The 27,829-nt window shown below is 41.4% G+C and overlaps 1 protein-coding gene across 21 annotated transcripts in view; it reads left to right on the forward strand.

The window, feature by feature from the left end:
- Window positions 1-26,003, forward strand: part of trpm3 (transient receptor potential cation channel, subfamily M, member 3) — a 169,645-nt gene extending 143,642 nt beyond the window's left edge. For 8 of the 21 annotated variants that reach the window (XM_030415783.1, XM_030415785.1, XM_030415786.1 and 5 more), the window contains 10 exons: window positions 1,300-1,528; window positions 5,841-6,008; window positions 9,627-9,767; window positions 12,088-12,216; window positions 12,828-13,079; window positions 15,110-15,284; window positions 17,567-17,717; window positions 18,293-18,486; window positions 18,648-18,780; window positions 19,475-26,003. In XM_030415783.1, the coding sequence (XP_030271643.1) occupies window positions 1,300-1,528; window positions 5,841-6,008; window positions 9,627-9,767; window positions 12,088-12,216; window positions 12,828-13,079; window positions 15,110-15,284; window positions 17,567-17,717; window positions 18,293-18,486; window positions 18,648-18,780; window positions 19,475-21,095 (3,193 nt within the window). In that variant the 3' untranslated portion in view covers window positions 21,096-26,003. Of the gene's footprint in view, window positions 1-1,299; window positions 1,529-5,840; window positions 6,045-9,626; window positions 9,768-12,087; window positions 12,217-12,827; window positions 13,080-15,109; window positions 15,336-15,806; window positions 15,936-17,563; window positions 17,718-18,292; window positions 18,487-18,647; window positions 18,781-19,474 lie in introns of all 21 variants that reach the window. The other 13 variants (XM_030415774.1, XM_030415775.1, XM_030415776.1 and 10 more) reach the window with 5 other exon arrangements.
- Window positions 26,004-27,829: the final 1,826 nt, after the last annotated feature.

Genomic DNA, 27,829 nt, shown 5'->3' on the forward strand with positions numbered 1-27,829 from the left:
ATGCATCATCATTAGTTAAGGATATGCATTTGAGATGAAGGTAATCACATAGAGATGAAAATGCTGGCTATGGAAATTACTGTTAATTAAGGGGGAAGATTTCAGATACTACAGATGAAGCAAAATCACGCCAACCTCGATTTCCCACACACACTTACGCACAGTTTCAAAGGACAGCCTTACAGCTGGCATATTTTAGGTTTACTTTCCACAGAGAATTTTCTTGGCTTCCTTCAAGAGAGCTCATTTAACTTGCATTTTTATATCTATATGTTATCCTTTGTTATTTGTGTTTGCAGTGTTTGAGATTGGCTGTATGTGTGTAGATATGGATAAATTTGAGGGATGTTTATGTGAACTTGTTATTTTGTGTGAAGGTACATACAGTAATGCATACATTCTGTAGGTACCTTTTCTTACTGTCCAAGACATTTTCAAACAGGCTGTGTTGCTGTAGAGTATTCACCTTTTATATTCATAAGTCATTAGAAAAGCCCCTCATATAAACAGAAACTGCTGAACTGGGGCATGTGCTGTGATCTGTGCCATTTTGAGCCCTTGTTTTATAAATCCTCCAAACCCCAGTGGTGTTAGTGCCATGTTATACACTTTAAACTGTACAGAACAGATTGCTTTCTAGCGTAGTGTGCAATATTGTGCTGTAATGCGTGCGTGCGTGCGTGCGTGTGGAAGAAAGTCCTCTCAGAGACTTAGATTAGGATGAAACGTGATCTCAGAGCATTGATTTATGTTTGTTTTGTCCAAAGGGGACATATTAAAGTGTTGGTGTGAGGTTTATACCACCTAAATTGTGTTTATGTGCTGTATGTGTTGGTCATATTACATCCAAACATTTAGATATTGTTTTCACATTTTTGCCTAATTTCTCAAAGAAATATTTCATATTAGCACGGTCGTTCCGTAATAATCGCTGCACACAGCAGTTCTAGTTCAGCATGCAGTGTACATACATTATAACTTAAACAACAAGGGGTCCAAACACTGTCACCTTGGAAAAGATGCAGACATAGTTACCAGTGAGAATTTGGGTACGAGTGCGCATCCACTAAGGCAATAAGATACACTTTTCATGTAAGTCCTTGACCTTCCCTGTGTGCCAGGATTTACAAAATGTTGTGTCGCTTTGTGTGTACAAGTGTTTGTATGCAAATTTAATCTCTTACAGAATCTGACCAGATGGTCAGTGATTCCCCGACCAGTTTAATTACATTTTTGAACACAGTGTATCACAGTTCTTGTCTCTGTGTGCTTGTATATGTCCTGTATATAATTTCACAGAGAGTTTGGCCAGCTGGCGGTGGAACTCCTCGACCAGTCCTATAAACAGGACGAGCAGATGGCCATGAAGCTGCTGACGTACGAGCTGAAGAACTGGAGCAACGCCACCTGCCTGCAGCTGGCGGTAGCAGCCAAGCACAGAGATTTCATCGCTCACACCTGCAGTCAGATGCTGCTGACCGACATGTGGATGGGACGCCTGCGGATGCGCAAGAACTCAGGCCTGAAGGTAAAAGAAGTTGGACAGATGTTTGGGATAACCTTTGGGTAAAGGAAAGTGTGCTTACATTAAGTAGCCTCTCTGTGCACTTCACAGTAACTTCAGGCTTCAGGCTAGAAATGCAGAGTTGCACTGGAACGCTTGAATCCCTGCAGACTCATTTGTGAAAAGTGATGCACACAAAGTAATGAGAAAGGCTCTCAGCTATCTGAGGAACTTCTGCAGAGGTGGCCCAAATCACTACTGTGGATCTGCTGAGTGGTGCTGCTAAGTGGAGAGTTGTTACATGTGACAGCTGCCAGGTGTGGAAATGTAGAGATGTGAAGCAGAGAGTAGTGCTGATTACCTTTCTGTAGAAAATGAAAATTGTTAGTTGCTTTGGATGTAATGTTCCTATATGAGAAGCAGAGGGCGGCCAGCATTAGGTGATTACCAGGCCTACACGCAATTTGCAGCCACAGAATTCAGTAAACAACTCCCCAGATTTTCCACAGATTCTACCCGAGCAGAGTTGCTGTTTGTTAAACTCAGAACACTGACACATGTTAATATGTTTTTTGCACGTTTGTTTATTTTTGCTCAAAAACAGTCTTTGTCATCTTAACTGAATAAGAAACATTCTTCTGACTGCTGCAGACACTAAAAACCTGACAGATATAAAAAATCAGCAGATTCTGATTGGGTCTTCTTCTTAAACATATATCAGTGCATGTGCAGTATCAGTGTGAATGTTGACAGATGTGTAATGAGAAATAGAATGCAGGTAATTTAAAAACAATGACAGGTCTGTTTTCTCACAGTTATATATAGAATTAGTGCATATCTTTGTCACAATTCTCAAATATCAGGATATAGTCAAATAAACAATTAAATGATCAATTCAGATAACCCATATGCTGTACAACATAGGGCTATTCATCTTCATTAAATAGAGCTGGGAGTACACCCGTCTGGCTGGGTATATCTGTGGTTTCGCTTTGATGACTCATTCACAATAATGTAGAGAGCGCTGGGCTGTGAAAAGACCACAGGTCACCACTGACAGTTAAAACACTTTATCTTCTAGTTTGTGGAAGCTCAGGAGTAAGCAGACCCAACCCTGATGGAAAAGTCAGTCTGTTAGAATTACATCATTATGAAATTTTGATTTTTTTTTCACTGGATTCAGGACAAATTGAGAACCAGCCTTTAATGATTGTTAATAACAGAAAGTTCTATTTGATTTCGGGGGGGGGGGGGGGGGGGAATTTGTAGGAAAGAGGCTTTTTTTGGAAGCTAATACTTTTGATTATGTAACTGTCTGGATGAGGTGGCCCTCCAGTTCCAACTTTGGTCTTCATTAGTATAAGCCTACAAAGCATTTTAATAAGCCCAGAGGGACAGAAGAACAGACCTTATTATTTCAAAACATTATGTCCCACATATTTTATATCAAATGCTTATTTGGTGAACATCCTTTGAGTCTAGAGTAGATTCATTTAAGACTGGAGCGATCTTTACTCACGTGGGTTTTCTCGATGTCTGGAGGTGGACGGCGGCATAGATCGTAGAGGTTAGAGTTATTTATAATGAAGAGTAACCCTGGGATTTGCTGGAGGGACGGCTGGGTTCACACTCGTTCATACATAGAATGAGACAGGGGAATAGGTCTTGGAGCAGGGCTGACTACAAGTGCTTTAAGTATGGTTTGGCCTTTGCAGGAGAGAGAGAGATAGTTCACTGCTAAGCAAACTCACCGGAGCAGAAAGACAGGAAGAAAAACACAAGTGGAACAAACAAGATTCGATGCCCCCAGGAGTTCATGATATACAGCAAATAACATTGTCAAAATGTTGTCAAAATAATATGTGTGTACATTTTTGAGTTGCTATAGTTGTCACGGCATTCGGCACCCCCTCCAACACTCTCATACCATATCAGTACACCGTTACTGGAGGCTGTGAGTTAACTATGCAAAGACGAGTACATTGATTTCTTCGCACATCAATGAGTCTGACAAACTATCGATGTCTTTGCTTTCAACCCATCAACATGACTGATGACAAGAGAAGCAGAGACATCACTTTTTGTGCTGTGGTTTTAATTGTATTTTTCACAGGTCACTACCCTCATATGTCATCCTGATACCATCCTTATTAGCATTCATATTAGTGGCATATTGACTCTGTATTAGTCATTTTAAAACTATTAAACCTATTATGCATTATTCTGCCTGACCACATTATGTTACTACTAGGCCATCAACTAAGAGTTTCCCTCGGTAATCTCCTAATTACGGCTTATTAATAAGGAAGTTCTCGAATATAAATTGTAAAACATAAGTAATGGTTATTTCCTCTGCTTTATTGACGAAATACGTATTGCCTTTAGATTAAATACTTTCATCAGTATTGGAGGGAAAAAGTGGGTGTTTTGGATGAAGAGAAGCCGACTTGGAGACAATCATTGCCCAAAGGATCTTTTGACCATCCAACCTGACCAGTCAGACTGCCCCAGGCAGGGAGAGAGTTGGAATAAGAGCCATGCTAATCCAGTTTGGTTTTAAGGCTGCTCATGACTAATGCTTGGTCGCAGGAAAAGGAAACGGACAAAGGGGACTAAGGCTGGCCAAACAATTAATGAAATCAGAGACTGTTGTGCCTCCTGAGACCTGTCTCCGCCACAACATCACGGATCAATCTGTCGTACTCAACAAGCAGGCAGTGTTTCAAACCGACAGAGTGCAGGACTACGGCTGAATGACGAGAGGTGGTGATTGAAATTCAAAAGATACACTACATGTTTATTTATATATAAATAACTGTATACATATGCATGTTCTGTTTTTGTGTAGCATGAAGGAGTTTAATTTTGTTATGCAAACCTGTGTTGTACATTGACCAACACACCACCTTGTACTTTTTATTCTCCCTTAATACTTCATAGAATGGATCTATTCTTGTGTAGCGAAACATGAAATTTAATGTATTTACAGTGTCCAAAGAATTCTTGATTAAGCCTTTCTCACTCAGATTACGTTCCACATTCTGACATAAGGTCTTACTCATAACTTATTCACTAGTGGAACCTGTGTGAGTTAATAAGTGTCAAAATACTAGTGAATTAGTTATGAGCAAGACCTCGACTTAGAATGGGGAGATATTCTGAATCAGAAAGGCTTAATTGGAGGACACTATTAACACATGTAGTTTTGTTACATAAGAATAGAGAATGACTGTTCGTGTGACACTAAATGGTAAATGGACTTACATTTATATAGGGCCTTTCTGGTTCAAAGACTACTCAAAGCACTTTGCAACACATTACATTCACCCAATCACACGCACAATCATGCACGTTGGAGGCTGCCCATGCTCATTTCTATGCAAAGCCATGGACACACACCCACACACCAGTGGAACTAGGAGCAATTTGGGGATCAGTATCTTTTCCAAGCAGCTGGGGGATCTGGGGATCTACCTCTTGAGCAACTGCCACCCCGGCTCTTGTTGTACCTTATAAAGCCCAGACTGATTGAAGCCTGTCAACCTTGTAATTTATGCCATCATCCTGATCAAGAAGCAATAGTTTGGCAGTTTGTGTGGCCTAGTAGCTGTAGCTGAATATGGTAAGGCAAAATAAGGCCTCACTAAGTGCTTTTTAATGAATAATGATCAGTCAATATGCTACTTATATGCCTGATAATAAGCAACTTGTTAATGTCTTTAACATTACATTATTTTGGCTAGTCAACTGACTTTTTAAATTATAAGATACATTTTCAGTCCAGTAACTGGTCAGACATTAAACTGATTACAGTCATTTAGATTTTTAGCCACTGGTCAATACAATGAAGACAGATTAATTTTACTTTTTAATTAGTCGAAGACAACTGCTTCTGGAGATAAGAAGACACACTGCTCTCCATCTTCTTCTCTTTCCTCTATTGGTCACTTTCTCACTGTGGTAACAGCCTCGCTCTCGCTTTTCTTGTTTGACTGGTACTATGTACTGTATCTGAAGTGTTTGCTGCACGCCTGACTCCCTTCTCTGCTTCGGGTGTTTGTCCCTCTCATCTATCGTGGCAGCACAATACTCTTGCTGCCTGTCTGGACTAATGCTTTTGTAATCGACTCCCGCAATGAGAACCCTCGCTTTAGGGGTTGTAAATACCAAGGCTTTGTCATTCAGCCATGTACAGGCATGAGGGGAAAGTGGTTTTCCCTGATCACGAAGGTTTGTTTGTTCCAGACTTCTGTGTCCTAATTACCGCGGCGCTGTTCATGAAACTGTACTTCTTTGTCAATTCTGTCACTTCAACCTCCCCTACCTCATCACTCAGGTAATCTTAGGGCTGCTTCTGCCACCATCTATCCTGAGTCTGGAGTTCAAGAACAAGGATGAGATGTCCTACATGCCCCAGGATCAGGAGGCCTACCTGCAGGAGAAGGAGGAGGAGGAGCCTGAGAAACCAGTCAAGGAGAAGGAGGAGGAAGACATGGAGTTCACAGTAAGATCTTACTGTGAGACGCAGTACAACTCCGTGGTGAGAGAACCCACCTCAGCCCCGCATCTCAGAATCTATACACATATTCAGATGTTAAACAGCTGATCATTGAACACATAGCCCAGATTCTGTGTCTTTTGTACATTTCTCTTGTGGACCAGTTTTATACAACCTGTTCACAATGAGATGTCGATATGCACACACATACGCACACAGTTCTCTACACACACACATACTTGTTTCTCTATTCTGGCCAACTGGACCCCTCCGGCCAAATCGGCCTTTCCTGTTTCTCGTCGTCTCAGCAAAGACATGGTCTTGGAGTTGTAGCGTCTCAGTCTGTCGCCGCTTGTGGGTTCCCCCGTGTATGTTTCTTCTTCCACCTATCTCCTCCTCTATTTCTTTCTACTTTTCTTTGACCCCTCTCGTTCTCTGCCCAGCTCTCTCTCTCTCTCTCTCTCTCTCTCTCTCTCTGCCTCTGTTGTTCCTTCATTTCTTTTGCTTTCGGCTCCCCCTTCCTCTAGCTCTTTCTCTCTCTCTCTCTCTCTCCGTCTCTCCAAGCTCAGTTCTGATTGAGGTACAGTACTGTATGCTAGCCGATTGCTGCCCCTCACTCTCTCCCATCATGATGATGGCTTGCTGCAGCATACCACTCAGCATGTTGGCTGATGAGCATGGGAGGCCCAGGCTTTTGCATTATATAACCATGTCCGCCTGCTGCTGCAGAGCTTAAATCATGCAGAGTCTGAGCATCTTCTCCCGGCTCACAGTTGAAGAGTTGATCCATCTGCATAGACATGGATGTACAGCAGGATTAGGACTCGTTCCATTTCAATCCAATCAATTGTGGAGATGATACCAAGATCCAGTTTGTTTGTTGAAATAAAGAGCAGGATTATGAAAGACAATTTTAACACACAAACTGAATCTAGCAGACAGGCTACATTAGCGTATGCAGACTGTTAATAGAGCTGCAACACGAAGAAACTGGCTCCACCAAGTGTGAGTGCAGTGCGTAAGAAATCCTTTCTACAGTCATAAGAATAGACCAGTCTGCTATCTGTCTTCAAAAACTGAAGACAGAACCAAAAAGGAAAGCTCACTGTCTTGATTTGCCTGCCACTCGAACTTTACGCCATACTTGTGCTGCAGGTGTAGCCAGTAAAAAGATGCATTCAGTGGCACATCAGCTCTGTGAATGGTTTTCATACGTTACATGTAGCCAGAGTGTGAGGTTATCCCGTTAAGCGATTGAATTGAAGTTGAACGCCTTTCAGCACCACTGTACATACTCTCCATCTGCATTTAGCACAGCCAGCAAGCAGGCACAAAGATTCACAAAACGGGCCATTTTACACATGCAGTTCTTGAGGCACTGAGGTACACAAAGGACCCGGCTGCCAAAGGATGCATTTGCAGTGGTCCTTCACTATTGTCCTGGCTTCTGACTGTACAAATGCACCTTCAGACACTTATGAATCACACAAAGATTCATACAGATAAACACAGACTGCTACACCACAGAGGGAGATTGTATTGTCCTATCCTCAGATGCTTTAGATAAACCACACTGTGATGAATGTTATAGCTTGTGTGATCTCCACTTGCTGATCAGATAATGTGCATGTTCAGTACAGTAAAGGCATGGTGTGATTTACACACTGGCATCTGAATCTGTTCACCCTGAAGGCCCCCGTCTGTGTGTGCCTTGGACAAAACTTAGACTGACTGTTTATTTTTCAAACAATGGAAAATTATATATATCCCATGGTTCCTCACTGATGGTGATGTCTTCTTTAAATTCTTAGCGATGTTTTTATCACCTACTCAGTGGCCTGGGAACTTAAACCAACAACCCATGTGTTTCAAATATTTGGACAGATTAACTATTTATCTTTCCCCGGGTCTGCTATGCTGCCCTACAAAGACAGTGCAGTAACTACAGAAGCAGTGAAGCTGGGTTTTCAGACTGGATGGCAAACTGTAAAAAAGATCATTTGTAAATGTTTTCAAATTCTGTCATTTATGACTATGTCATAATAGAATGTACACAAAAGGCAAAAAAAATGCAATATACTCCACTATGCCTTTGATTAAAGGCAGAGACAAGAACTCAAGAACTGCAAAATAGCTACAGCTAGAAGTGCTATATACGTTTTATAGGTTGCTGTTATGTATGATGTAACATTGCCTATAAGTATCGTCCCTCTCAAATAAACCATTAAAAAACAATCACTGCTCAGAGAAACTGCAGTTCTTATCAGTTTTAACTAGGTTTTTGAAGAAAATGTACTTAAATTTAATTTTTATTTAGTCCCCCAAGATATTACCAAGCTACAGAGCAGTAACTATAGAAAATACTGCCTTTTGGTTTATGGAGTGCTGCAGGGATGACATATTTTTGTTGGCTAACTTGGAAGTTAGCATCGCGCTGGTTCCCTTGACAAAGCTCCTGTGAGATTTTTCCATTGGATTTTGTATTATTACAGAAAATAAGCTTATGATACTTGCACATTTTGTTCAGTTCAAGGATGAAAACTTTTGTGATTTTTGAAGTGTAAGCGCAATCACCAGAATGGTATAGCTTACTTTAAGCTATAATGAACTACATTGTGCTCAACATTTCAGAATAGTTTCCAGTTAAAGTCGACGTATCTTATGTCGTAGAACAAAACGTGAAAATATTCTACGCATGTTTTAACAACAGACTTATTGAGGGCATTCAACCAAAAAATCAATTCAAAAAGCCCACTGACTTCAGGTCGAGGGAACAGAAAGTGCATAAATGCTAACTTATTTTCGGGTTATATGACTTATTCCTGCAGCACTCAGTTGGTCGGCTTTGTAGTTACTGCAGATTTGAAAAGCCTTTATGATATTTGTTTATATCATAAAATCGATGTGATACAAGAATGCTGGATGCAAGTTATAATTCAGTTTTGATATGATATAATAATAGATATGTAGTTACTGCGTTTTGTCTGTTGGGCAGTATACTTCTTGACATACAATACAATTCAATGAATAAACTCCCTCAGAGGTCTGGTGTTGCTTTGACATTGAGACCATGACCCATCGAATCAGTGGGCTCCGAACCCTCTCTCATGGATAAGGAAATGTGTCACAGATTGAAAAGAGATATCTATGTCTTACCCTTTATCTATTCTTTATCTGTCTTCTTTCTGTCATTATCTTGTCTCTCTTCTGCTTCTTAATTGTTGTCTGAGACACAATCCATGAGTGTCCTTGTCTGCGTCATACAGTGTTACCACTCTCACCCAACACTCCACCTCAAACACACATCTCACATTTTGGAATGATGACATTGCCTGTGCTTGCTTTTTTGATTATGATATTAAAACTGTGCAGTGTCCATAATGTAACCCTCTCCCCCTTCTCTTTTTTTGTTCTGCTTTTTCCTTTGTTATTCGACTCTTCCCATCCCACCTCCCCTCTTTCACATACTTATCTTCATCTCCATCCTCTCTGTGCATCTCCCCCGCTCCTCCTCCTCCTGTCTTTCCAATCTGTCACACCTCCCTCCTCCCACTCTTTCCATGCTTTTATCCCTCACACCTTTCACTTCCTCCCTCGCTCCATGTGGGGTTTGCATTCCCCAAGGCAATGCTGGGTAAGGTTACCACAGAGACATCCAGAAAGAAGGATGTTGAGGAGGTTCAGAACCGCCACCGCCTCATCCCCATGGGACGCAAGATATACGAGTTCTACAACGCTCCAATTGTCAAGTTCTGGTTCCATACGGTCAGTGTCAGCTGCAGCAACGCCACCTACATACTCAGCTTGCTGCTGCCACTGTCAGTACTAACTGTATTTCTGTAACACCAACTATTCCTGGTTCCCTGCCGTTTGCTGCTACTGCCACAGTGCCTCTGTTGTCATTAACGTGCTGTTCCACTCTGTCATTACCCAGCTTCTGTTAGGTGGGAAGCTTCTGTGTGAAAGAGATTGGGAGAGTGATGGAAGCAACATGGGGAGAAAAGTACAGCTGAGAGAAAGCGTTCAGAGAATGAACAAGGAGGTTGTGTGTTAACTGTGTGTAAACAGACGCTGAACCCTTTCAGTTATAGCATATTGCCACAGGATGAAATATTACTATATGTAAATAAAGTGTTTACATATGTGGGGAAGTCTGCATGTTTTATGTTTTAATCTTTCTATACAGCACTGTCCATGTGGATTCTGTAACTCCAGGGGCCGAATGTATAAACAATGAGTGCGCACCAAAAAATGTTTATGATTTTTCCCACAACTGGTATTTATAGAGGAAGAATGTGAATAAAGAATGTGCATACCTTGAACTTACTTCAGACCAGCATGCACACATTTTTCTAGAGCCAGCTGTGGGTAAAACAATGAGGTGTACTTACAATATAAGATGATTTGATGATTCTTCTTTTTATTGACTTTGGAGCCATTTCTCACCTGGTAATGAACTTATCATTTCATCCTAAATAGCCAAGCACTTAGCCAAGTCATTTTCAGTATAAACTCTAAAGATTAACCACCATCATTGTTCTGACTTTTAATAATCATGATTTACAGATAAATGTGATGAATTAGTGATACAGGCGCCATTAAAAGCTGCAGCTGTGTGTAATGACAGCTGTTGTGATGCTGTTGGAGAACTTTGCTGAAACTTTGCTTTCTGTTCTGCCAGGTCTAATGAGTAGTGGAGTGGGTATAAGTATACCTATATACAAACAGATGTTTAAGGCCATTTCTTGATCTATTTTTGGATAATTGTGGCTGTGGAAGTGAAGCTTGTGCACGTGCAACTGTAACAGCAATGATTAAGGGTTATAAAACAGAACCAGGCATATGAGCAGCTTTATAAATCCGGCGAAAAGAGTGTGTATGCAGATTTCTGTCTCTGCACGTACACACAGTTTTAGTCGAGGTTTTTGCATCTGGCCCCTGATTTTTTTGAAGTCTGTGTGGGCTTGTGTTTTGTACAGTATCTGCGTGTGAGTTTGTGTGTGATGTTTGATTTAAGCTGATTTTTTTGTTTCCCATCTTAGGCTCCTTCAATTTGCTTGCCCAGTGAAAACATCTTTTTTCCATCACCGGCAGGGATTTCCCTGTTTATTTATGCTGTGGAAATATTTTGACTGCACTTTGTTTCATCCTGTTTTCTCTTCACTGGCTATTTACTCCCCTCATACTCTTCTCACCCCTCGCTTCTTCTCCCTGCCCTCGAGGTTAAAGAGAATATACTCTGAATTTCATTATTGCTCTGATAAGAACAGATGCTGGATTTTCTCAGGGTCAAATGTGGTATTTACATCTTTACTAGATTTATATTCAAACCTGTCATCCGCTGCAGAGCGCTGCTCATTTATAGTTATATTAGTCGAATATATCACACAAACCAACTCATGGGGGACGGAATGACAGTCCTGGTCACACATGATTAAAATCATTTTGCCTGCTTACTTGACTAGAATGCTTGATTTAAGCATGGACTGGGAGAGAAACCATCCCCAGTGTGTTTGTATCTACTTCAATCCATAATTTGAATATGTTAAAGCTTTTAATTTTTGTGTCCAAATCACAACCACTTATATTCATGCCATTTAAAAGTTCTTTAGTCATATCGGATCACCATTCACTGAATCAAAACATATGATTGAACTGATGTCAGGACCTGTGAATGAGGTAAACATGTAAAAATTGATTTTGAATACATTTGTGTCAAGTCTCAGGCCTTGAGCCTTGCATTGTAATCACATTTTTATCATCGCGTGGATCATGATGAGCCAGAGCGCCGAAAGAAGTGGTGGAAAAAACGGAATTAGACAGCTGACATGGATTTAAATAGACATAGCCACAGGAGGAGCATCATGGATATTTTCAGCCCAAGTGTGAACGTACAGCAATCAAGTGTCTTGACATCAAACCTCTATTATCAGATCAGAGACACTGCATAAATGAAGGTGTAATGAGGGTCAATCATTCACCTGATTTCAAACACAACCCCTCTTCTCTCTCTAGCCCTTTGAAAAAGAGAATATCACTTTATTGATGCTTGTGCTTTATTGAGCTGCTGTTGTGTTTTACGTAGATGGCGTACGTTGGCTACCTGATGCTGTACAACTACATCGTCCTGGTCAAGATGGACCTGTGGCCCTCTCCTCAAGAGTGGATTGTCATCGCTTACATCTTCACCAACGGCATTGAGAAAATGAGAGAGGTACCACCCATCCTGTACTGTATTGAAGACTCAATAATCAATTCTTCACCACTATTTAGTGAAATGAAGACACAAAAGCAGTCATATAGTTATAATTGTTCAGTTTAATTCAGTGAGTCCTGTGGCTGAGGGCCGACGCTTAATATAATATGTCCATATCAGCAAATTCTTAATAAACAGGGCAACTGTGATAATTGAAGGGGAGGAAAAAGAAAGAATCAAAGGGAAAGAGAAAGGAACAGGAGACCAGTTGAGATGAAGGATAGAGACAGAGAAGGGGGGAAAAACAGCAAAAAAAGGAGTAAATAGAAAATAAGGTATGTGCCATATGAGACTATCTACTTCAGCCTCATTCTGTGGCTGTGTTTGTACTGTAAGTGAATGAAATGCATTAATCATTATGTCACATCATTCTCAGCTGCACAGCAATTCCTCCTCAGACATCTGCTAGATGCCCTGATTGATGAACTCATACTGCCCTCTAATGGTGGTCAAGATATAATGCGTTTCTTTTCCTCTCCGTTTCAATCACGTTGGCAGCGTACTTAAATTTGTTCCACATTTGAGAGGCATCGATGCTTAAGTATTTTTTTTTTCATACTCTTCTCCAGATCCTGATGTCAGAGCCGGGGAAGTTGTTACAAAAGGTGAAAGTTTGGCTTCAGGAGTACTGGAACATCACAGACCTCATGGCCATCCTCATATTCTCTGTCGGCATGGTCCTGCGTCTCCAGGAGCCACCGCTCATGAGCTACGGGCGGGTCATCTACTGCGTAAACATCATCTATTGGTACATCCGGCTGCTGGACATCTTCGGGGTCAACAAGTACCTCGGTCCCTATGTGATGATGATTGGCAAGATGGTGAGAGGAGGGCAGGGGTGATGGTGTGTGTGTGTGTGTGTGTGTGTGTGTCTTTCTTTGCTATACACATTGTCTTTCATGTTTTCCTCAGTCCATCATTATTCTTCATTTATGTCTGGCTTTTCCTACCTTCCACACAATACATACTGATATAAGAGTTTACCAGGACCTACGATTACAAAGGTTCATTTGTGTGTGCTGTGCAGGCTTGGCCCTAATGGATCTTCTAAACCTCATTGTTTGATCTCAGACAGCACAAGATCAGAGCCTCTGATAAATACATGTAGACAAAACTACAGAAGGGATCAAAGGTCCAAATCTGTATCTGATGTTCTCCTGTCTTTGACATGGGCTGTGGACCGCTGGACCCGAGCTGTCTTTGATATGAAAATGTGGCCATTAGTTAAAGAGAGAAAGAACCTTATAATGTGACTATAACCAGATGTGTTTCAGTTGCAAAAAAAGACAATGAATGGTAGCCTCAATAAAAGAAAACACACAGAGGAATGTGGAATATAAATCAGCTTGGAGGAAGTGTTTGTCCCTCTTGGGCTTAGACTTTCTCAATCAATCAGGGTTTTATGGATATCAGGTGTATTTCAAATATTGAGTTGAGGTTTCAATCCAGAACAAATTAAAACTGAAGATTGACCAACCAAGACTCTGGAAATCATAGTCATCAAAAAATGCAAATGCAGACCATCATTTATTAAAACTTGTTAAACTGCTTCTCCAGCTGTAACGGACCAGACTTGTTTAGCCCCATTGCTGCTTTCTTCATTTAAGCCATTCCCTCTGGTTTTATCATCTGCTGCCTTCAAATGGAACTATGACGGGGAAATGTATACATGATATGTGTGGCATTCAGCTAATTCAAGTCGTTAAAACACCACTGCTAGGCAATGGCATCTAGAAGCCACCCAAGCTAATAGGGAGCAGGGAAAGTAATGCATATAGAAGATGAGGCTGTTGGGGTGTTGGCTGTTGAGGCTGTAATATCAACATTTCCCTCAGACATATTTTGAAATTAGAAAGAGAAAGTGTACAAAGAGAAGCGCCCCGGGACCTCAGTTGGTGGAGAGTGCAGCCCATGTACAGAGGCTACATCCTTGCTGCTGTAGCTCAGGAAGTGTGGCCCTATAAGAAAGCCATGAAAGCACCCAAAAATTATTTTAAAAAAGGAAAATTCTATGAGACTTGCATTACAATAAATTAACTTACCATCCACAGTATGCTGAACTTACATGGCCTCTGCCATTTCTGAAAAGGTCAGCGAACACGCAACGACTCATGGACTCTGAGCTTTCAGAAAATTACAACTTAAGGTCCAGACACACCACTCTGAGGTCAACGAGCTCGCTGCATTAAAGGCCAACTGTTGCATTGGCTCAGGCCTCATGTGTTTTAGCGAAAAGGTGCACTTGAACACACCGCAAAGACTACAGCTAATGGCTAACAAGTTTGTACATTCTAACCCCTGCGTGAGAGGAAGTACCGCCAATATACAAACCCTTGTTATGACTAAGCAGCATTTTTTGACACCAGTCTCGCTATACAGCCCCTTCTGATCAGTAATATGTCTGATAAAAATTGCAAACAACACTGGGGAAGAGGCAGAGGAGAAGAATTAGGGGAAATTGTGCTAAATGAGTGAAATAATTGATACTACAGCAACAGAGTCAGTGGGTTTTCCATTTCGTGTTGTGGTTCTCTTTTTGTGAACTGGTCCACTTACCTGAACAGCCAATCAGATTGTGGGACACGCTGCACTGACCAGAGCTCACTGACAGCTCTGACAATGCCCGACAGCGAGACCATCAGCCTCGTGTGTCAGGGTCTTAAGAGGTCTTGAATACCACAAGAGGGGGTGTTCGTATGAGCATGGAAAACACGACCCCATTTGAAGGCAGCAATCATTCCTTTCTAAAAGAACATTCCAACCAACTGTTCCCTGTTTGTATTCACTTCTTTAACCACTCACTCCTTCCCTTCTCTCTGACAATCCTCCTCTACCCCCCTCCCTTTGTCAGATGATCGACATGATGTATTTTGTGATCATCATGTTGGTGGTGCTGATGAGTTTCGGAGTGGCGCGTCAGGCCATCCTCAACCCAAATGAAGACCCGTCCTGGATGCTTGCAAGGAACATCTTCTTCATGCCTTACTGGATGATCTACGGAGAGGTGTTTGCCGACCAGATTGACCGTAAGTTCAGGGCCAGAGCATCAGAGCTTTGGGATAAACATATTTTTTCTTTAATTTCAGGGGAGAATAAAGAGAGATGCAAGTGATATGACTGAATATGCACTTTCAGAATTACATTCAATTTTCAGTCCTTCCTCCACAGGTTGACACTGAAAGTTGTCCTTTTATAATACATTATTGTCAAATACAAGAGTAGTTGCATCATTTTAGTCATATCTGCATAATTTTTTCTTTCAAATTCTGTAGCTCCTTGCATCAGGACATATTGTTTTTACTGTCAGACTGTCTGGATCTTTTTTGTCTCCGCATTATTTTCGTATTGTAGACAAAGTGACTTTTGACTCAATAAATCAAACATAGACTGTGAGCGGTGTCTGTGAGAAAATGTCTTGAGAGTGAGAGTGCATCCGTGTGCTGGTCTGTTGTCTTTTGGGATGGTAGCGTATATGATGGTGTGTACAGCATGTGAGGAGTGGCCCAAAGAGAAGAGATCTGAAATAATGTTTTCATTCTTTGTTTCAGATATGCATAGTAGGAAGTTACAGCACAGGCTGAATGAAAAACTCTGGCTGGTCGAAAATTACTTTCGAACTCACGGAAGCTGGCGTAGTAATGGTGCATTCCACATTTTCCAGTGCAGTCAAAATCCCAGTAAATCAATACATACAGACCTCAATTTAACCACATCTACGTATCCCACCTCTCCTTCATCATCCTCACATTACCACCATGTCATGCCCACTCCCACCACTAGAGGCCACTTGAGACAAAAGTGTGCATGCGGCTCCACGCGCTCTAAGGTTAAAGTTGCGTTTGTGTGTTTGGTATCTTGGGTCAGCTGCTGTATCTAAACAACATCTTCCATAAATATTCATAGAGTCTTGTTTTAGATCATTTAAAAACAATGGCAGCCTCATTCACAATGCTGCTCATCTTCTCCGAATCTTTGATTGACTGGTAGCTTGACCCAAGGCTGTAACTTGTAAGCAACTTTAACCTTACTAGTTTTGGCACTGGCTGGCAAATGGCTCTGTTACATGGCAGTAGCACCTTTTTCAAATGTGTTCTAATATTATAGTTTTGTCACGACTGTCACATCAAGAGGAACTATCAAGGTTTAAACTTTGATATTCCCTTGATGTTTCTTTCACCCGTTTTGTTTCTTGACTTTTAATTAGTTTCATTTGAAAAAGTGACCCTGCCATGTTAACACCGTCTGTCACATAAACCATGTCACCCTGCCCTTAACGCCCGCTCAGCTTCTCACTGGAGCAATGACAACATTGCCAAAATATTTCTACCAATATTTCACCAACATTTAACATAAGCAAGCATTGAAATGTACATATCAGTTCCACACCATACACGTAAATATACACACATCCACACCAAAATATTTTAATCAGCCACCTTTCATCAACTATAATCTGTTTTTTCACGTGGTTCAGTTGTCAGAGTTTTTAATCCAAATTTTTTTAAAGGTAAAAATATGTATTTATTTTTCTAAACAGAAAAATTACTTCAGTTCTCTGTCTTTGGGCTGCATTGTGTGAATCAATTGAACATCAAGCAATGATGAGCATGACTAGAATGAATCTCAAAGGCAAACAAACCAAGAACAAATGCTGAATGTTCCCCAGATAAGCCGCAGCAACTGAACCATCACAGATGGAAAAAACATACTATGTATCCTAAATACATCTCAAATGATTTAGAGCAACCCACCCTTGCTGAATGAAGCTATGGCGCACATATGTGACAATATATTTCAAACATCGACTACATGTTTAAATATATTGGGAACACAGATTGTGATGACACATGATAAATGCATTTTTTTGGTGTATTTTTGTTTTCAGATGCACATTTCTGAACATGAGCCCCAACCATTATAGTGTCCACTCGTTCCAGTCCCCACGCTAAGAAGCATAAAGACGAATTATGCTTCTTGTTTGTTTGCAAAATATGCAGTTATGCATTTTGTTTGGTATATCAGGTCTGCCTGTCTCTTTGTTTGTCATTGTTGCTGTCTTGTTAATCAGTGTACAGTGTGTGCTTCAATGTTTTATGTTTATTTTATTTGCTTTGATTTTATTTACGTTTTTTTATTGTTTGTTTACTGTATCTTTCATTTACGTTCTGTGTCTGCATGTCATTGTAATTCCTTACAGCCATATAAATTCGATGGAAATATTCACAATGTATTCACGTCTCTATCTGCAGACATTGTTAACCTCGTATTAACTTGTATGTGTGTGTATTTGTTTCGGGCCGGTGTGCAGCCCCCTGTGGGCAGAACATCACCACAGAGGATGGGGTGGTGGTGGCCCTGCCTGCCTGTAAGACCGGTGCCTGGATTGTCCCAGCCATCATGGCCTGCTACCTGCTGGTGGCCAACATCCTGCTGGTTAACCTACTCATAGCTGTGTTCAAGTACGTACACTGTCTAATCGACACCGCGCTGCTTTACAGACACCTCAGGACCTGAAACACACGTATTTTGGAAGAATTATAATGAAATGATGAAATAACAGCGCTGTTGTAGTATCGCTTTCCCTTTCTCGAGATTTGTGTGTTTATATGTGAGGGATCAAGAGATATGACAGAAGTTTCTGTTTGTTAAGACACTTACGAGAGGCTGGTAGCAAATTGTGTTACAAAGTGTGATAGTACTACTTCCACAGAGACATTATCATGCTAATGATCTGTTATTGTACCTCTGCATAATCTTTGTAGCAAGGACGATCATCCTCTTCTTCACGTTTGTCAGGGTAATTAGCCAAAAAAATTGCACAATGGAATAAACACAGCAGTTAAATTGAAGGTTTAATCTCATTACAGCACTGTCGGCTGCCGGCTGCCGCATTCTTTTCTATCTGCATACATGCTCCTAGTCCCTACTTGGCTGAGTGAAGGAATTAGTTCATTCATCTGAATCTGAAGTAGTGATGATCTTTCTCAGTGCATGTAATTTTTCTTGGGTGGTGTGTTATTGTCCATCATCATAGTAATACATTCTTCGAGGTGAAGTCCATCTCCAACCAAGTTTGGAAGTTCCAGCGCTACCAGCTCATTATGACCTTCCACGAGCGCCCAGTCCTCCCTCCACCCCTCATCATCTTCAGTCACATAACCATGGTCCTCAAGCATCTGTGTTGTCGCTGGCGCAAGCATGACGACGACGAGAGGGACTACGGACTGAGTGAGTGGCAACATGAACAAGTCTGATAAACTCAATTTGGACACATCACATTAATATTATAGTTATTTTCAGTACTCTGCTTTTGGTGCCTTACCTGTGCTATATGTATTTAGGATTTGAACTTTGGCCAATCAACCTTTTTTCAACTCTTTCTTCTGCAGAACTTTTCATCACCGAGGATGAGCTCAAGAAAGTCCACGACTTTGAGGAGCAATGCATAGAAGAGTACTTCAGAGAGAAAGATGACCGATTCCATTCCTCTAACGATGAGAGGATCAGAGTCACTTCTGAAAGGTCGGACATATTGTCACATCTGTCTGCATTAAAGCTTTCAGTCTGTGGGAAAATTGGTATATGTATAAGTTCAGTGCTCTGTCTACCAGGAACTATAACAACATATGTGGTATTAGATATTTTGATTGTATAATTTTTCTCCTTTCTGTATTATAATACATACAATGCATGAACACAGGGCTGACATTTTTAAAGGAACACAAATGATCGAGCTACTGAATAACTTCTTGTTTTATTTAGACTGTGACTGACTAAATGGGCTACAGCACAGGACAAAGCCAGTTATCTGCTCACCCTCAAGCCAATGGAGAGTTGTGGGGAGTTTGGTAGTCCACAAAACATGGACAATTGTTTAAGAGAATGCTGTGGACACATGAGCTTATGTCAGCATGCGGGTCGTAATGACTGAATTTTCTTTTTTGGGTGAACTTATCCTCTAATGCACAAACTCTCAATTTATATAGATCATTGGTGTTAGTGAACAAAGTATAAAGTTCACACTCAAAACCACAGTGTATTCAGTCACTTTTATCTGTATTTGCTTGTGGTCCATTTCTAAATGCAATCTTGCTGTTTTCTCAGGTTTTTTTTTCTTTTTCTGTCAGTGTGGCGGTCTCTCTCTGCCATTGTCCCCTGCTATTCTCCACCCTCCAGTGCTTTTAATCTTTCATTCCTTTCTACTCTTCTCAATCAGGGTGGAGAACATGGCAATGCGACTGGAGGAAGTCAATGAACGGGAACACTTCATGAAGGCTTCACTGCAGACTGTTGACATCCGTCTGGCCCAAATGGAGGAGCTGATTGGACGTATTGCCGTAGCACTGGAGCGTGTGACAGGTGTTGAGCGTGGGGAGGTCAACAAAGTACGTTCCCGGACTTCATCTGATTGCACAGACTCAGCATACATACTACGCCAGGGTGAGTGCCCAGACGCAGCATACATCCTCCGTCAAAGCAGCTTTAACAGCACAGAAGGGAACGCCTACCGCCTGCAGGAGGCACTGGAGGGAACAGCGGAGGGCTCAATGTCCCCTCCTTCTCCTACTGGCATGGCTACACGGACAAGAAGCCACTCATTTTATGTTGGAGGTGGTCGTGGTGGTGAACGTGCAAGTGGAGCCGAACGAGCGGAGAGCTTCTTCAAAGAACGCTCACTCAGTCTCCACCGAGCCAACAGCTCACAATCAGTGTCCTCAGGTGCCGCCCCCAAGGAGTCTAAGCCCCTCCCCCTGGCGACGCTGTCGGTCTCCCAGCAGCACCGTCCATCGTCATGCATTGATATCTATGTCTCAACTTCGGAGGAGGTGGGGCCTGCAGAGGTCTTCCTGGATCCTCTCCGTGTGGTCCCACAACTCCAGAGAGACTCCTCGCTGCAGTCAGATATCATGGAGACGATGCTGCCAGGAGGCCGGGACTTCGGCAGCGTCGCCACCAGCGGTATGGGCGACAGGCACTCGGAGGGTGGTGCAGGCAGCAGCGGAACAGCTGGAGCTATGTTTGATGACAGTGCAGCTGCTGATTTGTCATTGTGCTCAGCCCACCTCTTACCAGACGCCACTTTACCTCCTTGGGACATAGAACCATCCCCACCTCCCTCAGCAGGGCTGCTTGAGCGCTCTAAGAGCAGCCGCTACCTCTCCACAGCAGGCACATCTTTTCTGGATGAGCCCACTCTGGTCAAGTCCCACAGCCTCATGTTCACTCCAAGAGGCTGCTACAGCGGACTGGGGGCAGGAGTCCAGGTAAAAGCTGCAGAGTACACCAGCATCACTGACTGCATCGACACACGCTGTGTCTCCGCTCCATACACTCCTGCAGAACGCTCAAACTCCCCCGGAGGATCCACCTCATTCCCCTTTGATAAGCCGTCAGACGTTGTTTCCTCTCATCCAGAGAGAGAGGCAGAGCTTAGTCATACAGAGTCTGATCCAGAGGACCCTGAGGACCTGATCCCAGCCCCTGATACCCCTCGTCTAGGGGGGCTTAGCGGGCCCAGTGGGGCCCCTCTCTGCTCCCCCTTCTCCAGGCTGGAGCGAGCAAACAGCTGCTCCTCAGATGACTCCCATCCTTCCCTCACACTGGCCCCTCCACAACGGAAGAGCCTGTCGGTGAGTGAAAGGATGGAGAGAGGACCGGGTCTGGGGGCAGACAGGGGGCCTGGGCCAGGGGGCCGGGGTCTGGCAGGAACCAGAAACCCCTTCCTCAGGAGCAAGTCTGGAGCAAGACCTGATACAGCCAAGACTGACAGCCTATCTATGAGGAAGTTGGCCACTCCGTCGGCTTTTCGCAGCTTTGATAGACAAAACTACACGTGACAGTAACACTGGTCAGCACACTCACACATTGTTAGGACCAGGGAGGAAAACTGAGAGGGCTGAAGGAGAACGTGAACGCAGGGTGAAGTTGCAAATGATAGAAAAGATTATAAAAGTTTAATGACAGTCAGTGCTGGTGGGCAACTTTACCCTGGATCAGAAGTCAGGATGAATAGATGGGAGATGTAGGGGTCCTACTGTACACCAGTCAAAAACAAAGAGCTATGAATCTAGAGTAGTTTTTACCTCCTCTTGTAGCTAAGTAACTCTCAATGGGGTGTTATGGCAATGAAAGGTGTATTCGTACTGTATGTTCCACCCACCAACCTTTACGTCAAAGTAGACATCTGTCACTGTGTTACATCACATATCAATCACGTTAGTCAGAGAAAGTATACTGTTACTCCTCCTAGCTGCGTTGTATGGTAGAAACTGTTTAGTCTGTTTGACAAAGAGAGCGGAGAAAGAAAAAACAGCCACTTCATTTTGTCATTTTGTCTTAGCATAGAGTCATTACTGTTGCAAAACGTTTGCTTTAAATACTTTTTTCTCTTTTCATACAACTCCACTCGCAAACAGAAAGACATTTTTGGCTGCTTCTTTAAAGGAATCAAAGTGTTTGGAACCATCAGGGACTTTTTCTCCTCATGGTTGCACTGGAAATGACTGCAGTAAAATGGCAACAACTTACCTCTGGATACACAAGTACAGTACACCTTTCAAATAATCACCAATTATCTTCTTTTTTTTTTTCCAGAAGAATATCGATTTTGCCTTTAATTGTATTTGTAGCATAATTTCTCTACAAAACTGTTTTTATTTCATTTGTCAGTTCAGCTAGAAAGAGAAAGCAGTGTTTGAACGTACTCCAGTCAAAAGGTCACCAGTCAGTCACATGTTGCTGTTAAGTGGAACAGTTAAAACTGGCTTTAATTAGCCATGTGACCAGAGTGACATAAATAGAGACTAGCAGGTGACAGCACTGAGTCAAGGCATGCATCTACAACAAGAAAGGGAAGGAAAGGAGATAGAAGAGTTTAATCAAGTCTATCATATTTACATGTCTGCGCACACAAGAACACAAGAGAAAGTTTCAGACCTGATCCCTGAGAGCTTTAACAAGTGCAATTGCAAAAACACAGGACCAGAGGGCGCTGTGAGCCTACTTCAGAAGCAATGCTTGCTGAGTGAACCTGACGTGAGCCTTCTTTGCCTGCACCTGACACCAAAAATCCTTACACTCAACCAATCATTGCTCTCTTGGACCCAACCCTCCTCCTCCTTTAGGTTTTCTACAGTGGCATTACATTGCAATGGTTTAACATCCACCTACACCTAATGGATCCGTCCTTCATCTATTACATAACTGTCATTCATTTTTTTTTTTTCCCCTCCTTTATTTATTTATTTATTTTTTGAATTGCATTTAAAGCCAGCCACTGCAAAAGGAGACTTTAGACGGTCATTGTCCAATGACCAAGCCCATTATAAAACAGGTCAAGAAGAGTTCCTGAAGAAAAAGGGAGGAGTTTATTTTTTAAAAAGCTTGAAATAAGCTTTCAAGTATATGCATTCTAGCTGAGATATAAGAAAGCATTTTATGTGACATGAAGGCGGAAACATGGGGATATTATTATGAACAGATAAAAGCCAGATCAGTGTTTTAAAATCTCTCATTTTTTATTCTAACGTGAAACGTGTGGGTGAAGGAAGATGCCCCTCTCTGATAGCTTTGTAAAGATAAGATAGGTGAAATTAATAGAATTCTTACAGATTTTTTTTTTATGTTTGTTTTATATTTCCTTACTATTACATTTCAGTTTAATAATCATGTTGCATTTATTTTGAGATTGATTCTATTTATTGACATTTTCTTGCTCATTATGGATAATTACAGTAAATGCCTGTTTGAATTACGAAATCAATATTTATATCTTCTCAGTGATATTTTTGTCGAATTTTAAGTATTTTCTAATTAAGCTTTTAAATTTAATAAAAGATGACCATCGACATGCACTAAATGCTGATGTATTATATTATTTATTAAATATAGAATTGTCTAATATACTGTACATTTCAATCATATTTAAAGTATTTAAAGTAGTTTTTATTGTATGTTTTATCAAGACGCTTATGATAATTTTCTAATGTAAAGTTGACATGGCAATACGCAGTTGCCCGTATACCAAACTTAGGGTGCCTTTTGGGCATGGATGGAGTATGTGGGGACTGAAGTGATTCAGAAATCTGTGAAACTTCTCTTCTTTTTTTTCTTCCTCCGAATCATAGAGCCCAAATATCTGTGATTATTTTTTTCAACATGTGGCTTTGTTGTTCTCTTTTAAGACATCTGATGTACAGAGTGAGGGGAATTTTGTCATGAGTAAACTGTTTCATTGCTTGTATGGACATTTATTTGAATCTCCCAATACACGTAACTGGAACTCGGTGAGGATACCAGTTTCATAGCTGAAGGTACAAATATATTTGCACATTAAACTGAGACATGCAGCTGAGGGCAAAGCATCACCAGAGGTTTGGTGCTGTGGTTTTTATCAAATGACTTATCTGTGTCACATGTCTCTTCATATACCCACTAACCCTGGCCCAGACCTTTGTACTCCAGTGATTTAGTACACATCCACAGAGTTTGGGGACTTTATAGATTTTAAAATGGATGGTCCAGAATGAACAAACAGAGGCTGAGATATCTAGGCTTTTGGAGGGAATTCCGACCTGGTATTAACATGTGTCCTAAGTAAAAAAAAAAGTGTTTTTGCACAAAAAAAATAAATATTTTTATATATATCGTTTGCTGAATTAACAAGAAGGCCCAAAGATGTAATAATCTCTTGTAGAAAGTGCTTCATAAAGATTATAACTTTTTTTTTTTTTTACTCTACATCTCACAAAATTTAGCATTTTTTTAAATTGTATTTTTAAGGAGTCTCTCCACAGGCATTTAATAAGTTGCCTATATTGTTTACTGTTAACTTTATTGGTAAAAATGTAGAATGTTTTCCATCAATAAAATGGTGTCTCCTCCACAAACTGGAAGTAAATGATAAAATCAGGTGGAAACAGCCTCCTCAACTAGCTGCTAAATGTCATAAAGTAAGATGCACTTTGGACACAGACGCAGACGAGCTGCAGGTGAAAATACAAGGTTTAAATAACCGTGAACCACATGTAAATTCTTCTTGTTGTTTCGCGATGAAAGAGTGTGGCCACACGCTTGAGACCCCCTTTGAATAATTAGATTTCAAATGCATCCTTAATGGATCTTGAGCTGTCCGCTTGTGGATGAATTACTCAGGACGCATGTTGATACCGTGTGTGAACAGCCTCTTAGTCAGTATGGGTCATGTTTCAAAAACACTGGAGCCTTGTCATAGTGTGTCTCAGTAGATTCTTTTGATGGACCTTCTTTTTCTGTCAAACTTTTGGACCCCAGATTATAAAGCAGGCTATCTGTTAAATACTTAGAAGCTCCAATTTGTTAAATAGTTGATTGTTGAATCTCATTTCTAACTCGTCAAATACTGACGCTTTGGGTTGCCGGCCGACCCGACCTACTGACCGAAAGTATCAGTATTTGACGAGTTGGGAATGAGACTCAACAATCGACAGTTTTTGTTTTTTTTTACAAATTGGACCTTTAAGTCTTGAGCGAAAAGACATGAAAATAACTTAATTATTGTCTCAGCCCACTGATAAGTACAAAGGATCAGATTTGCAATTTCTTTAAGAAGTATATGGGTTCAGGTATGAATTGAAATAGAAAGTTTGACCCCAAGTCAATGCTCAGGGACAATGTTACCCCAGATGCAAGGCTGTAAGTATATCATTGTGGAAAGAAAGATGGAAATACAAAAGGAAATAGATTTGAATTTGTTCTCCGCAGACAGCCTCAAACATAATCACTGTGCTTTCTGAGTCTTACCCAGAGTCTTTGAGGATTGTAGGGAAATCTCTGTAGTTTGTGCTCTATGTCTTCAGGAATGGCAATAGAATATGAATGAATGTCTTCATACCTGACCGACTGACATTGTTCACTCACAGGAGTTTTGTGAAAGTTCTCTAACAGTTGCTGAGCCAAACCAAACTTAGCCAAACCAAATGGAAACGAGCTGAGTTGTGCTCTGCTGACCTGTTGTCTACACAGCTGTGGCACCAAGCAAAGGTCGTACCGCTCAACTCAGGTTTGTACGGATAATTACGAAAACAGACCCTGCTATTCGACCTCGTGTGATAGCAAATCAGTTTTTTGATAGCATACATATCCATGACACTTCTGAACTCGTGAGAACGTGATTCTAGAAATGGTTTTGTGATTTGTTGACATGGCTGTCTTGGAAGGTCTTGACAGGAAGCGTGGGTGTATGTGTGTCTGTGAGAGTAAATCAACTGCGTGTGAACCCCGGAGATGTAGGCGAGGCCGATAATGGGGAGGCATGGCAACACAACACAACCCAACAGAATCTCCATGTACAGTATTTTTAAATATTTTTTCCTATACTGTATCTTACAGTTTTGTGGAATCATGAGCATATGATGATAATCATGGAACAGATCTGCTTTCCTCCCATGACCTCCGTCGTGAGTTTCATGCACGTTTTTTTTCTGCAATAACTGCTGATGATGTTGCTTTACAACAGAAAGGGGACTTAACCCCCCCCCCCCCCACTGGTCACGTTTTATTTAATGTCCTTCAAATGCATGCAGTTCTTCCACTCAGAGTGTACAGAGACGACCTATAAAGACGACTGAGAGAAAGATAGAGAGCGATTATAATATGAAATCAAAGTAGTGAGTATTTGGATGCAAATACAAATCTGTATTCTTCAATGTGAATAGGATCATGTCTGGCATGCATTGTTAAATAAAAAAAAACTACATAGATTGGTACTCGCCTGTGTCTCGCCTGTTTTTCCTGCACTAGGATTTGTCTGTTTTGACGTTGTATTTTAGCTCTCTCTGTTTCTTCAGCAGACACATTGAAGGGCTCATAAAAACAAACATCTCCAAGTCATCGTTAAAGTCCCTCAGTTTATTTATGGAGCACATTTTGAAAAAAAAACAACGTTGACCAAAGTGCTTTGCGTAGAGATTGAACAAAACACAAGAATTTCCAGATGAACACACAGTAATTCAAGTAAAACAATCAATACACAGACACCATTCCAGAAAAGAACTAAATCAAAATGAAACCCAAAGACTGTCCTGGGATCTCCATGATGGTAATCCTTATGCTAAGAAAAGACAAGCTGTCCCTCAGCAAAACATCACCGAGAATACAAAAAGACAACCAACTCGCGCTCCTCTTGGACCACTTGATGTCATTTTGGAGCCACATTCTGCAGCCATGTTGGTTCTGACCCGCAGAGATGTCAAACATCCAGGGAGGCGTTTTCTATGACACGAACTGACACAGAGGAAGAGGCCGAGAGAAGAAGAGCCTGTTGGACCAAACATCAGGAACATCTGCATTTCTTTGACCCCTTAATGTGAGCTACAAACTGAGGCCGAGAGCTGTTAACCTCGTCACTGTAAAACTCATTAAACATCAAACACATGCAGTGTGTAAACTGTCGAGTAATGAGGCACATGAGATGAGTTGTGCTGCAGTTCAGGCAGGACAGCAGGCCTCCCTCCCCCCGACGCCTGCTGGTTAGATGAGCGGGACAGGTGCTGCTGGATGGACCGGCCTTAAAACTTGTCCCACAGCCATGAGCGCCAAAGAGCCTTGTTGTAAAATGTGTAGTTTGTTTTATTTAAACATGCTACTCTTTCAATACATGTGCCACTTTCTTACACCATGTTCTTTAGAAATGATTGTTTATGAAGTCATTTCTTCATAGCTGAGGTCATTAGCTCTGACTCTGGCTTGTGCGTAAAGCGACCAGTAAGCACCTGGGCGTCCGTTTACAACATTCAAATAGCACAGAAACTTAAAAACACCACTTCTGCATTCAGGCATGTGTTGTTTTGCAAAGATCTGGTTTCATCGTGCTTTATGGACACAATAAAATCAACACGTGCCTGTACCACCTGTATCATGATGCAGTCAGGGCAGTAGCACTGAGTAATTTCTCCTTTATCCAGCTTACAATCAGTGACGCATCCAGACATTTTTGACTGTGCCAGGGCGGAATGAAGAACCTGCACATTAACACACGTGTCAGAACAGCGTTTACTACTTCTGTCTCCTTTTTACTGTAATTACCAACGTAACAATATCTTACAGTTTCTAACACTCCTGTGTATAAAAATTGTATTCAAAAGATAAATTGCCCCACCAATCAGGTTCTTTAAATGATAAGGTCATCCAAAATTGACAATTCAGTCATTTTCTTGTCACATCCATACCGATGGAAAGTCGGGTGAAAGTCCGTCAAACATTTCTGGAGCTTCACAGCAAAACTGCATTGCATCAACATCTCCTAAACAACTGAAGTAGAAGATGGGGACTTGTTTTAAAATGTTAAAAAAGAAATAAAAAAATAGCTCCCTACATCTTGCCCATTCACATGCAAACCATGCACATTCACAAATACATTCACTGTATAAAGTGACAACAAAATAAATAGGCATGTGCGGACAAAATATTGGATTGACAAAATTGTGCAAAACTTAAAAGGAAAGTCCCAAAAGTTTGCTCGAACTGAGGCAAAAAGCCAAGAATGTTTTGAGGGTAATGGGCAGCTGGGGTGGCGAATCAGATTTCAGGGGCG

Source organism: Sparus aurata, chromosome 5 (genome assembly GCF_900880675.1).
Source record: "Sparus aurata chromosome 5, fSpaAur1.1, whole genome shotgun sequence".
NCBI lineage: Eukaryota > Metazoa > Chordata > Actinopteri > Spariformes > Sparidae > Sparus > Sparus aurata.